The sequence below is a fragment of the Prionailurus viverrinus genome, chromosome C2 (assembly GCF_022837055.1).
Source record: "Prionailurus viverrinus isolate Anna chromosome C2, UM_Priviv_1.0, whole genome shotgun sequence".
NCBI classification, from domain to species: domain Eukaryota; kingdom Metazoa; phylum Chordata; class Mammalia; order Carnivora; family Felidae; genus Prionailurus; species Prionailurus viverrinus.
In genome coordinates, this window is record NC_062569.1 from 28,566,279 (window position 1) to 28,586,837 (window position 20,559).

A 20,559-nucleotide genomic window follows, 5' to 3' on the forward strand; every position below is an offset into this window, starting at 1 on the left:
GGGTGTCTGAGTCGGTTGAGTGTCCGACTCTTCTTTTCGCCTCAGGTCATGATCTAACAGTTCATGGATCAAGCCCCAAGTAGGGCTCTGAGCTGAGTGTGGAGCCTACTTAAGATATATTCATTCATTCTCTCCCGCCCCCGCCCCCACTCCTGCTCACACACTGGCTCTCACTCTCAATAAACAAAACCGATTGGATAGTAGCTGTAAATATAATATTTGGATTTCTGGTTGTTTTAGCAGTGACTGATAGATTAAATGTGATTTTATTTAATGGTAAGCTTAAATATGAACCTAAAAGTAATACTGTTTGTCTCTCTAGAGGTATAACTGCTATAAGCACCACTGGAGTGATACAAGAAAACCTGTTGTTTTAGAAGTCACTCCTGGAGGCTTTGACCAAATTAATCCTGCAACCAACAAAGTCCTCTGTTCCTATGACTATAGAAATATTGAAGGCTTTGTAGATCTCTCCGATTATCAAGGGGGATTTTGTATACTTTATGGAGGATTTAGTAGATTGGTAAGTAGTATTTTTAAAAAGTCATTTAAAAAGAGACATAACCATTTGAAGGAAAGCGGGGTTTTTTTTACACTTCTATTTCACATTTCACATGTGTCTTGTGGAAGGAAGTATGGTATTAAAGAGTACGTGCTTTGTTATCAAAGAGACCTGAGCTTGAATCTCAACGTGGAGCTCTCTAAAGTGACAAGAGTAGTATGTATGTCATAGGTTTTTGTTTTAGGGTTCTATGAGATAATTTATGTGAAATGCTTAGCATAATATGTGTCTTAGTATTCAGTAAATGGGGGTTACAGTTGTTATTTTCATTATATCAGTGTCTTAACTGAAAGATTCTAAGCTTTCTTTGAAAAAGTAATTTAAGATCTTTTATTTTTATAGTCTTTCCTCCTTTCCCCAGCTGTTTGTAATCTGAAGTCTGAGTATTCATTGAAACTTCAAATTTGGAGTTCATTGCATGTTTTTATCTTGAAATTCTGAATTATATGTGAATTGTGAGGTATAGCAAAAGCCACTTAAGATGCTCAGACCATTTGTTAATTGGTAATAGAAGCTGAACTTTAAATGATGACCATCTTTTTTTATAAGAAACATTTTGCCTTCCTTAATGAAATCTCACCTCTTCAAGATGAGCACTGGAGAGTTTCCACAAGGAAAGGCTCAGTTGAGCTTACTCTCAAGTTTCCTTTCTCTTGAGAATTTTAATTTCTGTAGATATCTTAGTGGCCTGGGAACCGCTACTTTATGATTTAGTGTTCTATGGATAAATTATCCTTCTCTTGGTAGTAGAGCCAGGGCAAGCCTGGAACTTTTCGATAACACAAGAGGATAGGGTAGCAGAAGGGAATGATGATGGGGGAGGGGTGCTGAACTATTTGATTTACAAAATATGGAGTTAGAGGCCTTTTTCCCTCTTGGATTTCACCTTTGCCTGGGTGATGGGTACAATTCTGGTGTCCCTCCTCTAGGAACACATATCTAGACATTTTGTTACCTTTGAGTCTAGACCCAAAAGATCTAGGCCCAGAGAGAAAATTAGGTTCCTTCCCTACCCTAGAGCAGCCTAAAGCCTGTTGTTGAAGTGCCATCCAAAGGCTTATCTTATCTCTTCCATGGGCAGTGGAAATTTGTAATGATTAACCCCTTGGTGGAAACCATACCTAATTACAGGAGTGTAGCCTTGCAGACCTTAATGGGACAACTATATCACAGTAATTCAACTAAGCCTTACAGTGCCTGAGGTAAACATTAAGGATGAGAATTATCTGATACTCCTCAGTTACCAACAGTTTTTATTGCTTTCATGGCATCAAGTAGTTTTAATTTTAATCATCCATTTTCTAAGCATACTGTGCCTTTTAAAAGATGCTAGCTAAAATGAGTCAATTCACTGCAAATATGATACCATGACAGATTCATTTAGCAAACCTTTATCTGGTACCTTCTGCGTATATAGCAACTGTTATAAGCAGCTGGGAATAAAATCAGGTTTTAAGATTTTATTTGTTTGTTTATTTTAAGTAATCTCTGCACCCAGTGTGGGACTTGAACTCACAACCCTGAGATCAAGAGTTGCCCACTCAACCGACTGAGCCAACCAGGTGCCCCTAAAATCAGGTTTTAAAACGTGATCTCAATCAGTGTTACTCAGCCAGCAGGGGAGGTATTGGCATATGGACAGGACAGTTCTTATTATTGCATGGCACTCTCCTGCCCTGTCCTTTGCAGCCCATTTAGCATTTTTGGCTTCCAGGACTCAAATGCAGATAGCAGTACCTTATCCTTACCTTTGTAAAGTACACTCTTGGAGGTTGATTTGTAATATCCATCAGCCAATGACTTGTAAACATAAACATTCCTCAAGGTGATCTTGCAAGAAAGCCCACTATATAAAAACATTAAATCAGAGCTACTTTCGTTGAAACTGGGAATCCTACCCACGTAGTACCCACTACCCCTACTGGACTTGGCTGGGGTCCCTGGGACCACTTTGGGAAGCCCCAGCATTCTGTTTTCCACATGATGATGGGAACCAGACCCTGAGAAGTTATGAAATAATTTCCATTCAGTTAGTTATTTGCAAGGTTCTATATCCCAGACTTTGGGATTTTAATTTAGTGGTTCAAATATAACACACTGCTTATTTACCTTTGATAAGATCCACTATCTTTTTTTTTTCTTTAGAATTGCTACTTCAGTCTCTTTCTTGTGAATTGATTCAAAATGGTCACATTTTAGTTGTTTCAATCCTGACTTTTCAAATTTTAAAATCTGTGCAGCATTTATTTGCTTCAGAGCAAAGAGAAGAAATTATCAAAAGTGCAATAGATCATGCTGGCAACTACATAGGTATTTCATTGCGCATCAGAAAAGAACCTTTAGAATTTGAGCAGTATTTGAATCTTCGCTTTGGAAAATACAGCACTGATGAATCCATCACATCGTTAGCAGAGTTTATAGTCCAAAAAATATCACCTAGACATTCGGTAAGACTCTATATTAAAAATGATAATTTGTTCATCTTATTTTGACGTATTTTTTTAATAACTTTTTAATATGTTTAAATTTTGTTTGAAGGAGCCTGTAAAACGAGTTCTAGCGCTTACAGAAACATGTTTAGTAGAACGTGATCCAGCGACATACAATATTGCAACTTTGAAGCCTTTAGGAGAAGTAAGTTTGACATTATTAGCTTTAATGAGGTTTATTCCTGTTGATGATATAGGATAATATTCTATTTTAGTAATTTTTCATGTCCCAACAAATGGAAAATAAGGAGAATCTATTTAATTCTTCACATTATTATATTTATTGTACTTAGAACAGTGACTGTTACAAAATTTGTTTTCCAAGTGTACAACAAATGAAACTTTTTATTCAGTAATGGTATGACAATTTGAGACTTTTAAGCAGCTCTTAAATTCTGGTCCTGTAAACAATTTTTAAATACTGACTTTTGTAAGCTAAAAGGGTAGTCTGTAGTTCTAAGGAAATGTCATAAAACTAAATACCATTTGTTGAACTTGTTTTTTGTTTTCACTAGGTATTTGCATTGGTTTGTGATTCAGAAAATCCACAACTTTTTACCATTGAATTTATAAAAGGGCAAATACGGAAATATTCTTCAACAGAGAGGTATTTTTTTTTTAATTCATCCAGCTTTTAATATCCTGGTATGTGCAAGGCACAATGTTCCATCAAAGGAAAAACAAAGTTATGATCTAGATCTTTAAAATCCTATAACTTAGGAAAGGCAGCATTATTTTGGTGCAGATTTAAAATGACCATTCACGATAAAGAAATTGTGGTTTATATACACAATGGAGTACTATGTGGCAATGAGAAAGAATGAAATATGGCCCTTTGTAGCAACGTGGATGGAACTGGAGAGTGTGATGCTAAGTGAAATAAGCCATACAGAGAAAGACGGATACCATATGGTTTCACTCTTATGTGGAGCCTGAGAAACTTAACAGAAACCCATGGGGGAGGGGAAGGAAAAAAAAAAAAAAAAGGTCAGAGTGGGAGAAAGCCAAAGCATAAGAGACTGTTAAAAACTGAGAACAAACTGAGGGTTGATGGGGGGTGGGAGGAAGGGGAGGGTGGGTGATGGGTATTGAGGAGGGCACCTTTTGGGATGAGCACTGGGTGTTGTATGGAAACCAATTTGACAATTTCATATATTGAAAAAAAAATAATAAAAATAAAAAATAAAATGACTATTCACTGGGGTGCCTGGGTGGCTCAGTCGGTTAAGTGTCTGACTTTGGCTCAGGTCATGATCTCATGGTTCGTGAGTTCAAGCCCCACGTTGGGCTCTGTGCTGACAGCTTAGAGCCTGGAGCCTGTTTCAGATTCTCTATCTCCCTCTCTCTCTGCCCCTCCCCCACTCATTCTCTGTCTCTCTTCATCTCTCAAAAATGAATAAATGTTAAAAAAATAAAGATCCCGTTTTCAAATTTCTAAAAAATAAAAATGGTGATTTGATTTTAAATGAAATGATGAAAATAAGGTGTGTTTCTGTAACTTATGCTTTTAAATCATTTTAAAATAGCACCTTTCACTTTTCATTGTTAACTTGTTTGAATAACAGCAGCAAGTTACTTTAGATATACTTTTAAGTTAGGTTTTTATAAGTTAGTTTCATTAGTCTGGTTACTAATTTTCCAGTGGAATGAGCCTGATTAATTTTATATCACTGTGACTTGGCTGTTGATATGAAAACCTGTGAGATGCTATAGCTCATCAACTCCTGTGAGGTAAAGAACTTGAATGCTATCCTGTGAATGACTAGAACTCTCTTCATATACTAAGCCATTGTCATGGTATTGGCAGCTTTTACATTCCAGGCAGTTCTTCTGTGCTGTTTAAAAAGATTGAGACCGAATCTGTTTTTAAAGCATAGTTGAAATGGTTCTGGCACATTTTGCCACTGTTCAGAATGCAGCCTTATTGAAGTCCTGTCACTTCCTGTAGTATGACCAGTAACTCTTTCTTACCTTGGAAAGCTTTTGATCTAAGTTCAACAAAAATGACATTTTAAGCAAAAAGGTGGTATTTTTTCCTGTCCTGAATTCAAGGAAGAGAACTTCTGGGGGGGGGGGGAAACTGCACATGTTCTAATCACGGGAGGGATCTCAACAGTTAGTTTGTCATGTGCTTTATGTACATACATTGTTTGATCTTGATCCCTAGGAAGAAGATGCCATTATTCCCAATCAAGTTTATATGCAAAAAGTAAAACAGTTTCTTTGTGACTTTGGATTAGGACAAGGTTTCTTTCTTTCTGTTCTTTCTAAATGTTTATTTTGAGAGTGAGAGGGCGTAAGTGCAAGTGCATGCAAATGGGGGAGGGGCACAGAGAGATGAGAGAGAAAATCCCAACCAGGCTCCATGCTGTCAGCACAGAGCCCAATACAGGTCTCAGTCTTACGAATCATGAGATCATGACCTGAGCTGAAACCAAGAGTCTGACGCTTAACCAACTGAACCATCCAGGTGCTCTAGGAAAAGGTTTTTAGATATAGTTCCAAATACATAATTCATGAAAGTCTGATTAATTAGACTTTGTTAAAATTTAAAACTTTGACCCCATTAAGAAAAGGACAAGACAAGCCACAGACAGCAAGAATATATTTGGAAAACACATATAGGTAGTAAAAGACTTGCTTTTAGAATATATAAAGAACTCTTTTAACTCAATAGTAAAAAAATTAAAAACCCAAAAAATAAGTAGGCAAAATATTCAGATAGACATCTCACCAGGGAAAATATGTGAATGGTAAATAAACACATAAAAAGACCGTGATTCATTAAGGAAAAGTAAAACCACTACATATACAGTAAAATGGGTAATATCGAAAAAACTGGCAATGCCGATTGTTGGCAAGCATGTGGATTCTCCTACATTGCTGGTGGGAGAACATAAAGTCATAAACTTTTGAAAAATAGTTTGGCAATTTCTTAAACATAAAGTTATCATATGACCCAATGATTCTATTCTTAGGTGTCTACCTCAAGAGAAATGAAAACATATGCCTGCATAAAAACTTGTATGTGAATGTTTACAATAACATTACTCCTAACAGCTAAGACTAGAAACAATTGATATATATATTACCTGGTGAATGAATAGGCAAACATGTTGAGTATCCACATGGTGAAAAACTATTCATCAATAGAAAGGACTGAACCTTGAAAATTTATGTAAAATAAGCAAGACACATAAGACTACATATTATTCTGTTTATTTGCATTTTTAAGAGACTATTTTTTAGAGCACTTTGAGGTTTATAGCAAAATTGAGCAGAAGGTACAGAGATTTCTCATATACTTCCTGGCAGAGCCTCCCCCATTACCAGCATCCCCTACCAGAAAGATACATACGTTAAAATTGACTAACCTACAATTGTATAATTGGAACAAATGTATAATGACATTTATCTACTGTTATAGTATCATACAGACTTTTCACCACCCTAAAAATGTCCACAGATCCTCTCTAGCAGTAAAAATACTTTGGATGAGGAAATCCTAATCCTAATGCTCCACTAATTTCATCTCTCCCTCCCTCCTAAACCTTGACAGCCACTCATCGTATTACTGTCTCCGAAGTTTTGCTTTTTCCATAGTGTCATAGTTGGAATTGTGCAGTATGTAGCCTTTTCAGATTGGCTTCTTTCATTTTCTCCATGTCTTTTCATTCCTGGATAGCTCATTTCTTTTTAACACTTAATAATCCATTGTCTGGACATGCCATGGTTTATTTATCCATTTGCTTACTGAAGGACCTCTTGTTGCTTCCATTAAAGCTGTTGTAAAAATCCGAGTGCTGGTTTTGTGTGGACGTAAGTTTTCATCCTTTGTGTAAATACTAAGGAGTATGATCACTGCATCATAGGGTAAGAGGATGTTGAGTTTTGTAAGAAACTGCCAAACTGTCTTTCAAAAGTGGCTGTGAATTTTATATTCCAATCAGCAGTGAATGAGAGTTCCTGTTGCTCCGTATCCTCACCAGCATTTGGTATTGTCAGTGTTCAGTTTTGGCCATTCTAGTAAGTGCCTGGTGGTATCTCGCTGTTTGAGTTTGCATTTCCCTGATGAAATATGTGTTGAGTATCTTTTCATATGTTTATTTGCCATCTGTGTATTGTTTTTGGTGGGGTACGTGTCTGTTAAGGACTTTGGATCATTTTTTAATTGAGTTCTTGGTCTTATTGTTGACTTTTAAGAGGTCTTTGTATATTTTGGATAATGGACCTTTATCAGATAGGGCTTTTATAAATATTTTTTCCCAGCCTGTGGCTTTCCTTTTCATTCTCTTGATGAAGTTATTTGAAAAGTCAAAACTACAGAGATAGAAAATAAGGAGTTGCCTGATGCTGAGGAGTCTTTTGCAGATGGGTACATGAAAACTTTTTGGGGTGATGGAAGTATGCCACAGATGGATAGTTGCACAATTGAAAAAACTTGCTAAGATTTTATTTATTTATTTATTTTGAGAGAAAGGGCACAAGTGAGCAAGGGGCAGAGAAAGAGAATCCCACAAGGGACAGAGAGAGAGAGAGAAGTGTGGCTTGTGTTTTACTCAAAGCAGGACTCCTGTTTTACCCAAAGTGGGGCTTTACTCACTTAGAATGGGCTTGAGCTCACCTGATGTGGGTCTTGAACTCATGAACTGTGAGATCATGACCTGAGCCAAAGTCAGGTGCTTAACGACTGAGCCACCCAGGTGCCCTTTACTAAGAATTCTTAAACTGTACATTTTAATTGGGTGAATTTTTGATTTGTAAGTTGTATCTCAGTGAAACTGTTTTTAAAAATCTTAAAACAGAACAAAAATGTTACATTTACAGCGCTTTAGTAACTTGTACAAGGTATGTGACCTCAAAGTGCAGAGCTAGCACTGGCACTCTAGGCTCTTTCGTAAAGCCCCGTTTCTTTCGTGCTTCTTCTTCTACTTGAGTGCCCTCCCTGAACAGGTTACCTGCTGAAGGGCCTATGCTGTGTTCTGAGTCAAAATTCCCCTTAATTATCAGTCCTAAAATCTTTTTATTTTTTACCTTGCTTAGAGATTCCTTATTAGCAAGTTTGTTGGATGGAGTAAGAGCCTCTGGTAACAGAGATGTTTGTGTAAAAATGACACCAACTCATAAAGGTCAGCGATGGGGGTTACTCAGCATGCCTGTCGATGAGGAAGTAGAGAGCCTTCATCTCAGATTTTTGGCCACACCTCCAAGTAAGTATTGATTTAAGTGTAATTGCATTTCCATCCATCTGCTTAATAATTTAAAAGTTAAGAATGCAAACCTCTAAATCTTTTTGAACCTTTTCATCTTACAGATGGCAACTTTGCAGATGCTGTATTCAGGTTCAACGCTAATATTTCATATAGTGGAGTTCTGCATGCAGTAACACAGGATGTAAGATGAATTGTATTTTAATTTGTTCATAGTCCCTAACTTTTGGTATGGAAACTTTTTTGAAACATTCTTCCTTTACCTAGGGTCTCTTCTCAGAAAACAAAGAAAAACTGATCAATAATGCCATAACAGCATTATTGTCTCAAGAGGGAGATGTTGTTGCTTCAAATGCAGAACTTGAGAGTCAGTTCCAGGCTGTGAGGAGGCTTGTAGCTTCCAAAGCTGGTTTTCTGGCCTTCACTCAGCTTCCAAAGTAAGTTGCTTTGAACTTCTTATAGAGTATACGGACAAGTCAAAATAGCAAATGATCACGTTTGTGTCTTTATATCTGTCTAAACCTGAAACTTTTTCATATGATGATAGGGGAGTTTTTAATCATGAGAAATTAAAAAGGAAAGGGGAGTGGTACTAAAGGGGGTGGATATTGTCCTCATACATACCTGTAATATTACTGACTCTTATTTTAGTGAATTTGAACAGGAAGTGAAATCCATTTTAGTTTTAATTAGTTAAAACAAAAAATCTTCCCCCTGCAAAGAACAAAACTTACGGGAGTGGATGTGTTCTGGAAGTGGAATTTAAAATAAGTACTTAGGGCACCTGGGTGGTTTAGCTGGTTAAGCATCCAACTCTTGATTTAGGCTCAGGCCTTGATCTGGTGGTTTGTGAGTTTAAGCCCTGCATCGGACTATGTGCTGACAGTGCAGAGCCTACTTGAGATTCTCTCTCTCCCGCTCTCTCTGCCCCTCCCCCGCTCACACTCTCTCTCAAAATAAATAAATAAACTTAAAAAAATAAATATATACTTGCTGGGGTGCCTGGGTGGCTCAGTTGGTTGAGCATCTGACTCTTGAGCTTGGCTCAGGTCATGATTTCATGGTTAGTGGGATCAATCCCTGCATCAGGCTCTGTGCTAACATCACAGAGCCTGCTTGGGATACTCTCCCTGCCCCTTCCCCACTCTCTCTCTTTCTCTCTCAAAATATGTACTTGCTGAATGCAATAGAAACTTACAAAGACTTATTATGTCACATTTTAATGATAAAATAATGCTCTGATATTGCTATTATATGCTTGGGAGTTTTTTGTTGTTGTTGTTCCACAAGGTTTCGGGAACGTCTAGGAGTGAAGGTAGTAAAAGCACTCAAGAGGAGCAACAATGGAGTAATCCATGCAGCTGTTGATATGCTCTGTGCCCTCATGTGTGTAAGTAGTATTTTTTAAAATCCATCTACTTAATGTCATTTTACTGGTTTTTCTTAAGTTGATTGATGGTTTAAATTTCCACAAACCTAGATTTCCTAGATTGTTCTCATAGCCCTTTATTTATTCAAATAAATGTGATTTTTTTTGTGGGTTTTGTGTGTGTGTGTGGTTTTTTTTTTTTTTTTTTAGCATATAAACTGGCACTGTGCTATCTACTAGAAATAGAATTCCTTCCTTTCTTGAAATGGCTAACAGTCTAGTAAGGTAAGCTTCTATGTATAGTCTAAAGTAGTAGAGGTTACCTGATCCCTAAAAAGCAGCACTCAGTTTTGGTTTTGTGGTGAGGAAAACATAAAAGATTCTAGGCCAATCTTTCTGGAAGGTGTTATACTTGAACTCAATCTTAAAGGATAGACAGGTATTTTCCCTCTGTGAGCGGCTTTCCTGAGAAACGGGATAGCATATACAAAGGCATGTTTAGGATGAAGCACATAATTGAAATGGCTGGGTCATAAAGCATGTATGGAAGTGTGTGGGATTAGGAGTTAAAGTTAGAGATGTATTGCAGAGACAGTTATCAAAAAGCCTTTTATATCAAAGAAGCTAGATTTATATTCTTTAGTAAGGAACAACCTGAAAGGTTTTTCAGCAGGGGAGTATAACATTAGGTTTGGACCTCTGAAAGCTGATTGATGGTATGTGGAGACTGTATTAGAGGTAAGGTTAGAGGCAGACTAAATATGTAAGAAATAAGATGGAGTAGATTGGGGCTAAAGAATGCACATTTGAAGGCTGAGCGCAAAGGTCTAACTTGGTGACGGTTTCTTTGGGAGGAGAAGCAATGAATTGTTCAGTGTAACTTGAGGTTCCTGATTAACTTCAATGTTGTATATAGCAGTGGGACTTTTATGTTTCATATAAAGTGCTGTAGGCAAGCTCAGTGGTATAGAATAAACCTAAGTAATCACTTACATAAAGTCTTACATTTATTCTCCAAAGTGAATTTTACTATCTTTACTACTCCGGATAACTCCATTAAAAGAGTTAGTGGGATACCTAGAAAATAAACTGTGATAGTGTGAAACACCTTGAGCCTTCATTACATATTAGGTTTTGGCTGTGTATCTTACATGAATTATCTCATTTAAGCTTCATAGTAGTCCTGTGAGCTGAGTGCCATTAATCCTACTTGATGGCTGAGGAAAGGGAAACTTGGAGTTACAGCAATTAACCTTGCGTAAGGTCAGCTGTAGTCAGTAGCAAAGTTAGGATTGGATCTTTACTCCTAACCCTCATGTTAGAATCCGTTTTCCATTCTCCTTTATTCCACCAGTCAAAGGGACAAAGAAGTATTTGCTGCTCATTTAGTACCTGCTTTTAAATGCTGTTTAAAAATATAGGTAAATAAATGCTAAGTTTTACCATTTCAAATTTAAATTATAAAATTGGGGGAGAAGAAATGGATGTCATATGCCTTTAAGGAGTAGACCTGGACTTTTGAGAGAGTGCCTTATATAGTACTCGCTACAGATACTCGGATTCATTATCTGCAAAGCCTCATCAGACCCTGGGGGAAATCATCACTTTTGCCTGTTTGTCTTATCACGAGTTTCCTTTCTGCCTTCAACCTTAAAGGCTATGGTTTTTAATTTTTTTTAGTATTTAATGAATACTGTCTATAAATGACTTCCGTGTGATGTTGGCATATGGGGTTGCTCATGAATTATCACTGTTTTTAATCAATAGCCCATGCATGATGACTATGACTTAAGGCAAGAACAGCTGAACAAAGCTTCTCTTCTCTCTTCAAAGAAGTTTCTGGAAAACTTACTGGAGAAATTTAATTCCCATGTGGTAAGTTGTAATTAAATTTGTCTTAATGAGAAATACCATACCTTATTGAAAGGTATTCCAGAAGTGCAGTTTGGACAGTTTTTTGTTTTTTTTTTAATTTTTTTTATTTTGAGAGAGAGGGAGAGCGAGTGCATGCATGGGAGTGGCAGAGAGGGAGAGAGAGAGAGGATCCCAAGCAGGGGGCTTGAACCCATGAACCGTGAGATCATGACCTGAGCCAAATCAAGAGTCGTACGCTTAACTGATTCAGCCACCCAGGTGACCTAGACAGATTTTATTTAATTGGAGCTCCCAGCTTTGGTCAGTTCGTCATACACAGTTTGGTCAGCTTGGTTACTCACTAATAGTAAAATACTCTGTTTTAGGACTGCATCCATTCATCCTAAAAGAGTAACTTGGAAAGACTTTAGATTTTTGCAGTGATATTCCAGGGTTTTTTTGTTGTTCTTTAATAATGTCATTATGAAATAAGCTGCTCTTAAAAATTAGTGACATCCTTACTCTTCAGTCACTGGTAACAGTTTTGGAGATGGGCAGTCTGTAACATTTCGAAGGAACAAATTTTCAGAGTTTTATAAGTTTTGTCAAAGATTACTTTTTATATGAATTCTATACATGTTAACCTTTATTATACGTGTTTGAGGAGTCTTGGTTATTCTGTTGAAATTTGACCAAGTTTTAATTATTTTCCTTTTGAAATATGGTAAGCGGTGGATTTATTGCATTAGTAAAACAAATACTCCTTAGTCAAACTTTAAATCTCATGTTGAGGAATACTTTTAACATATAGACTAGCAGAAGCATGTTACTACTGTTTTGCTTGAAATTCTGCCGTAAGTCATGGTAATATGTTACTTGTTTCAGGATCATGGGACTGGTGCCCTAGTTATTAGTTCACTCTTGGACTTCCTTACTTTTGCCCTCTGTGCTCCATATAGTGAGACAACAGAAGGACAGCAGTTTGATATGCTCTTAGAGATGGTAGCATCCAATGGAAGAACCCTCTTCAAACTCTTTCAGGTGAGAGAGTTTATCTTCTTTATCAGCTAACAGCTACTGTAAGAGAACCACTTAGAGTTTGGTTTTAAAATAATGGATGTGTGCTTCTGTAATCATGTTGATAAGCAAACACAGCCTAGTATGTTACCCTATTAAGGATATTTAAATTCTACAGATTTCTTGGTGTTTGATGTAGAGCTCTATCAATGGCTTTTGACCACTGTTTTGACCCTGTTGCCCATCTTCTCCATCTCAGGAGTGAGAAGTGCATTTTTTTCTATGATAGGCCCAGAGTACCCTTTTCTTTATAAATTACCAAATAATAGGATGAGTTTTAGTAGAGCTGTTCATAAATAGCTGAAAACATTGTTATTTCATATAATATTACAGTATTACATATATGTGATGTGTTTCTACGTACTTAAATTTTTATTTCATATTTGTATAATGTCAGTGTGTATCATTGCATTTGATATTTATTCAAATAAGTATAATTATTCAAATAAGTACCAGCTATTTCCTGCTGATGCTTTGATTTTCTTTAAAGCTATGTTGTAAGGATACCTAAAATTTTTAACCAAACTGTGATCTGACTTTCAGATGTATCCTTTACTAATTTTATGACTTATACCTTGAATAAAATTGTATATCCTCCTTAAAAGCAACAGCTAGCCATGTTGGGATGAAATTCTTTCATTCTGTGATTCTTTTTTCTCCCCATGTTAAAGCATCCTTCCATGGCAATTATCAAGGGAGCTGGATTGGTTATGAAGGCAATAATAGAGGTGAGAACAGCTTGGAAATTTGAAACTTACTTGAATGTTGATTGGCTGTTTTCATTGAAGCTGACAAAATTACCTTTCAGCCTGTTATGGGAAACATGCCCTTTTTCTGGGTAAGAAAAGTAATTTTAAATCTTTATTCAGAAGTTAGTTTTGAACTACAGAAACAATCCTCAATATTAAACTAAGAGTTTGAAAGTTCTGAGGTAAGTGGGTTTAGGGCAAATAAATCTTTCTTGTTCCTATATTATTTGTGTTGTGTTTGTTTAAGAGAATTAAAAGTTAGCATTCTTCCTCTCTTGCTCTTTTTTTGGGGGGCATGGGAGATGATGGTATTGATGCTACTGAAATCTTTAGGTACTGAGCTTACATGGAAATCTGTTAATGGAGTTAGTTCATAGCAGAGTGGTGTTAAATAAGAATGGTAACAAAAATAAGTTCCTCAGGCTAAAGTGCATTTGTAAGTGAGCTCTAGAGATTAGTATATGTTATTGGACAGACACAAGATACTGTTTCCCCAAGATAATTTCTTTAGCTTTCTGTGTTTTTTAGTAAACAAAATCATGGCTATGAATATCAACTTGCATACTGATGTTTACAATAACATCAGTATAAGTGGCTTTGAATTCTTACTTTTTTGTCGTCATAGTAGTGGTTTGGATAAAATGTAAGAGTGCCCCTTTTATCAAAAACTCTCAGTGATTGTAACTCATAAATATAACATGTTGCTAAATAAAATGCACATAATTAGTATAACTAAGTAGATGTTAAAAAATTCTATATAGGTGTTATACATCAAAGATTGTTTTCATTTTTAGTGGGTATATAAAGGCTGATTTTCTTCCTCTAGTTAATGGGTTGTTTCCAAAGTAAGTTTCTCTCACAGAGCTGACAATAGTCAAGGATGGTTAAGACCATGAGACCAAACAAAAGTGTGTTCCTGACCCTCATCCACCAATATGTTGCCATTCATTCAGAAATACTTATTGAGGGCCATGTATAACCAAAATGTCGACTTAGGGCTTCAATATAAGCTACACATTTCCGTTTCATAGTCAGTGACTGGAGCTGGAGGTATCTATGTAAAGAACACCTTCTTTATTTACACTGAAACCCTGGCAAGTATCTTAAGTTATTTTTTCTGATTGTAAAGCAATATATGATTTTTGAAGAAACATTGGAATTTATAGAAAAAATTCAAGGAACAAATAAATAGTTTGTATTTTTATCATCCTGAGGTAACTACTCTTAGCATTTTGGTAAGTTTTCTCTCAGACTGTAGTATTCAGAATTATATGTGTACATATACAAACCATGTACTGTATATATTTGTATTGATAGTGCTGTCAGAATGATACATGTACATATATATTCACACTATGTGAATATTTGTATACGTACTACATACTCAGTTGTACTATATACTTGTACTTTTTTTGACTAATATTGTGAGCATTCATGCTTTTCAACAGATTGTCTTAAATATCACACTGCTTACTTAATTCATAGTTCTGTGATTACCTTTGATCAATAGTCCTGTCCTGTCATACTCTGTTGCCAAAATGAGCCCATATAAGCAAAGTAAAATCTAAGAATAAAAAGAACTACCCCAATTATCAATCATTCTTTAAAAAAAATAACTGTGTTCACCATGAAAATGTATGTATTGTTAATAATAAAAGCAAGCCTGGTTTGTAGACCAGGAATTGCTGATTTCCCTGAGTTGCATTTCCCTTTCATTGGCTGATAAATACTCAGAGAATGAACCTAACTTTAATATTAAATTAAGCAAAGCATAATTCATTGGATAAATGTACTTGTAAACATCTAAAACCTCACACCACAGTCAAATAATATTTTTTAAATTACTTGTATCACCTGTGTTGTTTTTGGGTAAAGTTGCATTTAAAATTTTTATTACGTTGTATACCGTATAATTTTACTTAGAGATGTAAAATTAGTTGTATAAAATTAGGATAGCTTGTTCTAGATTGCTGCTTTAGGGATCATCTTACCCTTTTTCCAAAGGAAGGTGACAAAGAAATTGCTACAAAAATGCAGGAGCTTGCCCTAAGTGAAGGTGCCTTACCTCGACACTTGCATACTGCGATGTTTACAATAAGCTCAGATCAGAGGATGCTTACAAATAGGTAGGTTAAATTTAATTTGCTGTAAATTAACTGCTGCTTAGAAAATGGATTCAGATATTACATAAAACAGACTGAATAAGTATTTGGATTACATGAATGATTCATTTTCTTTTGATTCACCTAGTTCTCCTTTTCCTTCCCTTATAGAAAGATTGTGCCCAGATGATCATTGTCCTTGCCCCTGGATAACTTGGGAGGGACCCATAGTCAAGGGCCCATAGTCAAGGGAGTAGAATATGAAAAATAGTGCCTAGAAGCATATGGAACTAGAACCACATATCCAGGCCTTTTCTCTTTGTATTTCTTTCTGGCCATGATGTCAATTTGTAAATATCTTTGGTTAGGTACTCTACTTTAAGAACAAAGAAAACAGTGGGGCTCCTGGGTGGCTCCTTCAGTTAGGCATCTGACTTCAGGTCATGATCTCACGGTTCTCCTTTGTATTCTGTGTCTCCCTCTCTCTCTGCCCCTCCCCTGGCTCACAGTCTGTCTGTCTGTTTCTTTCTCTCTCTCTCTCTCTCTCTCTGTCAAAAATAAACATTAAAAAATGTTTTTTAAAGAAAACATTATCTAATCAGCTTAATGTAGGCCTATCCTAAATCTGTTGGAGTTAAACAGTTTACACTTTGGCAAATTCTTTTTTTATAATAATTATTTAAATATAAGGAAGCATATAAACCTATTCATTTATTCCAGGCCATGTGAATTCCATCCCTTTTAATCTTTATGATTCCTGATGTGTGACTCTTCAGATAACCTTAGCATACTATATTATGACTCATGATTCATTAGTTTAAAAAATGTTTTTGATTATGTTCTTTTTGACTTTTTAAATGATAGCATAAATTTTCACTTAGGTTTACTTTATGATACCATAAATTTCCCTTTTTTGTCACCTATATTCAGTTATTGGATACTTTGCTATGCTGCCTTGCCAGTAGTTTTCTGCTGTTGGTATTATAAGAAGCTGTCTGCATCCCTCAACTTATAAATGTTAGCCCCAAAAGTAGTCTTTTATGTTGCCTGAGAGGACAGAAAGATCTAAAAGATTATTTCCTTGGCATACTGCCTTTTTAGCGATGCTAGATACCATCTTTCATTAAAATAGACACTATTTGATGTATTATTCTATTAAACCCCTGTGTTAGATGTTTGCTTCTTGTGTTCCTCTTATTAATCAATTACATTCCCTACTGTGATCAGTTACACTAATGAAAAGCTATCAATTTATAATATAGGTACCACTTGTTATTTGCATTACTTTATTTTTTATTATATCTTTGCTATTATAAAATGTTATCCTGTTTATCCCTGATTAAAGCCTTCTTTAAGGAATCACTGATAATGATACCTACCCGATGCAAGTGAAGGAAAAAATAAGTGTAATTACTTCATTAGTAATTTCCAAATAGGCACAGAAATGAACAGGTGTTTTTTTTTTAAGTTTATTTCTTTTTGAGAGAGCATGAACAGGGAAGGGGCAGAGAGAAAGGGAGAGAGAGAGAGAATCCCAAGCAGGCTCCACACTGTCAGCACAGAGCCTGACATGACTCGATCCCATGATCACAAGATCATGCGTGACCTGAGCTGAAACAAAATGTCAGACACTTAACTAACTGAGCCCACAGGTGCCCCAGAAATGAACGTTTTAGTGGTGTTCATTTCTTTTGGTAACGTAACAAAGTGCAGTTTGGGTTTTTAAGCTTTTTTCTTCCGGGAATGTAACGTATTATAAATATATATATGTCTATAGGTTTGGTTATTTCACTCACAGGTTTCATGCCTATTCTTGAAGCACATGGCAATTTGAATCCCTACGGAAGCACAGAAGGGTCAACAATGAAATATATTTTCTGCTTATGAGGAGCTTATTAGCCTAGGAGACAGATGTTATCACGAGGGTTAAGATTAATAAATGATTAAGTCATAAGTCAACATGGATCTTAGATTTCCACTTTGAACCAAAATATGTTTTTACCTCGAAGGTTGCATGATTAAGGGTGCCTGGGTGGCTCAGTCAGTTAAGTGTCTGACTTTGGCTCAGGTCATGAGCTCACAGCTTGTGAGTTTGAGCCCCATGTCGGGCTCTGTGCTGACGACAGCTCAGAGCCTGGAGCCTGCTTGGATTCTGTGTCTGTCCCTCTCTGCCCCTCCCCCACTTGCGCTCTGTGTCTCTCTCAAAAATAAACGTAAAAAAATTAAAGTGGCAAGAATAGAATAATTTGCTCTAAGTGCTTTGAGTCTTTGTCTAGGCTCCAAAACTAAAAATATTTTCTATCCCTGACCTTGCTAAAAAGGTTATATTAGAACATAGTTACTGACTTTTGCTCATGTTGAGATTTCCAAGGAATGCCAGAATGCTATATGATCACTGTTTTGGGACTTATTATGCAAACTAATTGTATCATCCAGTCTAATTGCTTTATTTATTGTCCCTGTCTTTAAATGAGGTAAGAACCTACTTCATGTTCAGGTCCATTGAAAATCAGGGAGTTGATCAGGGAAGCATTTTGACTGGAGAAAATTCTAAAACATTAGCAATATTTTGAATTACTATCTGATTCACCTCTCCGCATTGAAGTACTAACTTTAAATATTAACGTCAGAATGATTTTTTTTTTCCTGTAGCCATATTGCTTATATGATATTTTGTTCTTAAAAATTCCTTTCTATTCTAGCTGAGATAAAGCAGCAAACCTTTCTCAACGTCTGCTTTTTTCAGACAGCTAAGTAGACATTTAGTGGGACTCTGGACAGCTGATAACGTAACTGCGACAAACCTGTTGAAACGCATTTTGGTAAGTCTGTTGAATGACCAAGAAGATTTATGCATTCTTGTCCAATAAGATTTAATTGAGTAAGTTTATTTATACTGTTAAAGGATTTTTTTAGTTTGTTTTTTATTTAAAAGATGTTTATTGTAGAAGTTGTCACATAATAAATGCTAACCTCAATAGCTTAAATCATAGTATTTATTTGAGTTTGGAAGCTAAATTTTCTTTTGTGCGGTTGTTTTGCAAATGGATTTTATGTTTTGTTTTTGTTTACTTTTAGCCGCCAGGGTTGCTGGCATACTTGGACAGCTCAGATCCAGTTCCTGAGAAGGATGCTGATCGCATGCATGTTAGAGATAATGTGAAAATAGCAATGGTAAATATGATTGTCCTAAGTGTCTTTTCAGGTTGAAAAGAACACTCTTCTCTGAAACACAATAAAATTTTTAGAGATAAACTAAGAATTCACGGAATTGAATAATAGTACTCTTTTTGTATCATTAACCACTTTATTGAGGTAAAATTTACATCCTATAATATTCTCTTGTTATAAGTATACAATTCAGTAATTTTTTTTATATTTATAGAGTTGTAAAACTGTCACCGCAGTCTAATATTATGAATAGTAGTAATCTTGTATGTTTTGTTTCCCTTCACTCAGCTTATTGCCACATTCAGGAATGGATTTTTTTTAAAGTTTCAAATGTATAATGTGATATTTTGCACGTAATATGTGATTGATAAATGTTGTTGGTGAAAGGGGCCAACAGTGAAAAAATTAACTTAGGTAGGACTTTTTTCTTACAAAAGCTATCTTTATTATTAAGGTTGGGCTATCTCAGAAAATTTACTTAAACATCTTTCAAGATACACTGTTGTAATAATGTCTTGTATGTGTTCTTTTCCTTTCCTCATCCCATTTTTCTATTTGCACCCATCTCCCATTCACATCTCACCACCCCTCACGTAGGAATCATCTTGAAACTTAAGCAGAAAAGTTAAGATTTCTTGGACAAAAGTGTAATTTATTGTAGAAATTTTCACTTTGTTTCTTCACTGAGCCCCCAACATCCAGTATGTATTTTATCATGTAAAACAAATAGTGTGACTCAGCTTTACTTGGATTTTAAAAATAAGTTTACAAACAGGACTGTAATGGATTTTAACATTATTTTACAGGATCAGTATGGAAAATTTAATAAAGTTCCAGAATGGCAAAGACTAGCTGGGAAAGCTGCTAAGGAAGTTGAAAAATTTGCCAAAGAAAAAGTAGATCTTGTGTTGATGCACTGGAGGGATAGAATGGGCATTGCACAAAAAGAGGTAAAAATAAAATCTGCGTCCAAACTTCTAGCGCTTCTGTATATCCCAGGCTTACTCTCATTGTTCCTGTTCACAGAGATGGTAGTCCAGTATTTCTGACTGAACATACGAAGAAATGTCACCTAATTGATTCATATTTTTATATAAGTTTTTCTTAATTCATAGTTTTAAGAATCTGTGATTAGGTTTTTACTTAGGTATTTTATATTAAATTGAATGTAAAATTTCACTCTTAAGTTTTCTTCCATAATTTTCAGTTCCTATACTTTTTTATCCATATGTATCTCTTTTTCTTCCTTCTCTGAATTTTACTTTTATTTTAACTTTATTTTTTGAGGGAGAGCACGTGCGTGCAATTGTGTGAGGGACAGAGAGAGAGAATCCCAGGAGGGGCAGAGAAAGAAGGAGAGAAGTAGGGCTCATTTGTACCCAAAGTGGGGCTTGAGCTCACAAACTGGCATGACCTGAGCCAAAGTCAGATGCTTAACAACTGAGTGACCCAGGCACCCCTCTGAATTTTATTTTATGGCTATAAAAGTAAAGGTGCTCTTCTTGTTTAGCATTTTTATTCAGAGCTAGCCAGACCAGTGTTTTGGTAATAAGTTTCACGAATATATATATATATTCACATGTAAATATATATATTTACTTATTTATTAAAAAACATTTTTTTAAAGTTTATTTCTTTTTGAGAGAGACTGATTTGCGAGAGACTGAGAGAGAGGGAGACACAGAATCCGAAGCAGGCTCCAGGCTCCAAACTGACAGCACAGAGCCTGATGCAGAGCTCAAACCCACAAGCTGTGAGATCATGACCTGAGCCAAAGTCAGTTGCTCAACCGACTGAGCCACACAGGCACCCCATAAGTTTCATATTTTTAAATTAAACTTACTGTATGTACTTAAATTTCAATATTAGCTCCTCAAATCAGGTCAGGTCTGATTCTTCAGCATGTAGTATATATAATCAGTAGAACCTAATTTCAGTAATACACTCTTCTCTCTAGGATGTAATGTGCAGTGGTT

General features: G+C 35.8%; 1 protein-coding gene across 2 annotated transcripts in view; it reads left to right on the plus strand.

Moving 5' to 3' along the window:
• Positions 1 to 20,559, plus strand: part of DNAJC13 (DnaJ heat shock protein family (Hsp40) member C13) — a 125,082-nt gene that overhangs the window by 39,653 nt on the left and 64,870 nt on the right. For both annotated transcript variants that reach the window (XM_047874648.1, XM_047874649.1), the window contains exons 6-20: positions 323 to 523; positions 2,803 to 3,009; positions 3,101 to 3,196; positions 3,567 to 3,658; positions 8,095 to 8,261; positions 8,366 to 8,445; positions 8,529 to 8,698; positions 9,552 to 9,651; positions 11,398 to 11,505; positions 12,370 to 12,525; positions 13,233 to 13,289; positions 15,315 to 15,436; positions 18,159 to 18,234; positions 18,491 to 18,586; positions 19,390 to 19,533. In XM_047874648.1, the coding sequence (XP_047730604.1) occupies positions 323 to 523; positions 2,803 to 3,009; positions 3,101 to 3,196; positions 3,567 to 3,658; positions 8,095 to 8,261; positions 8,366 to 8,445; positions 8,529 to 8,698; positions 9,552 to 9,651; positions 11,398 to 11,505; positions 12,370 to 12,525; positions 13,233 to 13,289; positions 15,315 to 15,436; positions 18,159 to 18,234; positions 18,491 to 18,586; positions 19,390 to 19,533 (1,872 nt within the window). The remainder of the gene's footprint in view (positions 1 to 322; positions 524 to 2,802; positions 3,010 to 3,100; positions 3,197 to 3,566; positions 3,659 to 8,094; positions 8,262 to 8,365; positions 8,446 to 8,528; positions 8,699 to 9,551; positions 9,652 to 11,397; positions 11,506 to 12,369; positions 12,526 to 13,232; positions 13,290 to 15,314; positions 15,437 to 18,158; positions 18,235 to 18,490; positions 18,587 to 19,389; positions 19,534 to 20,559) is intronic.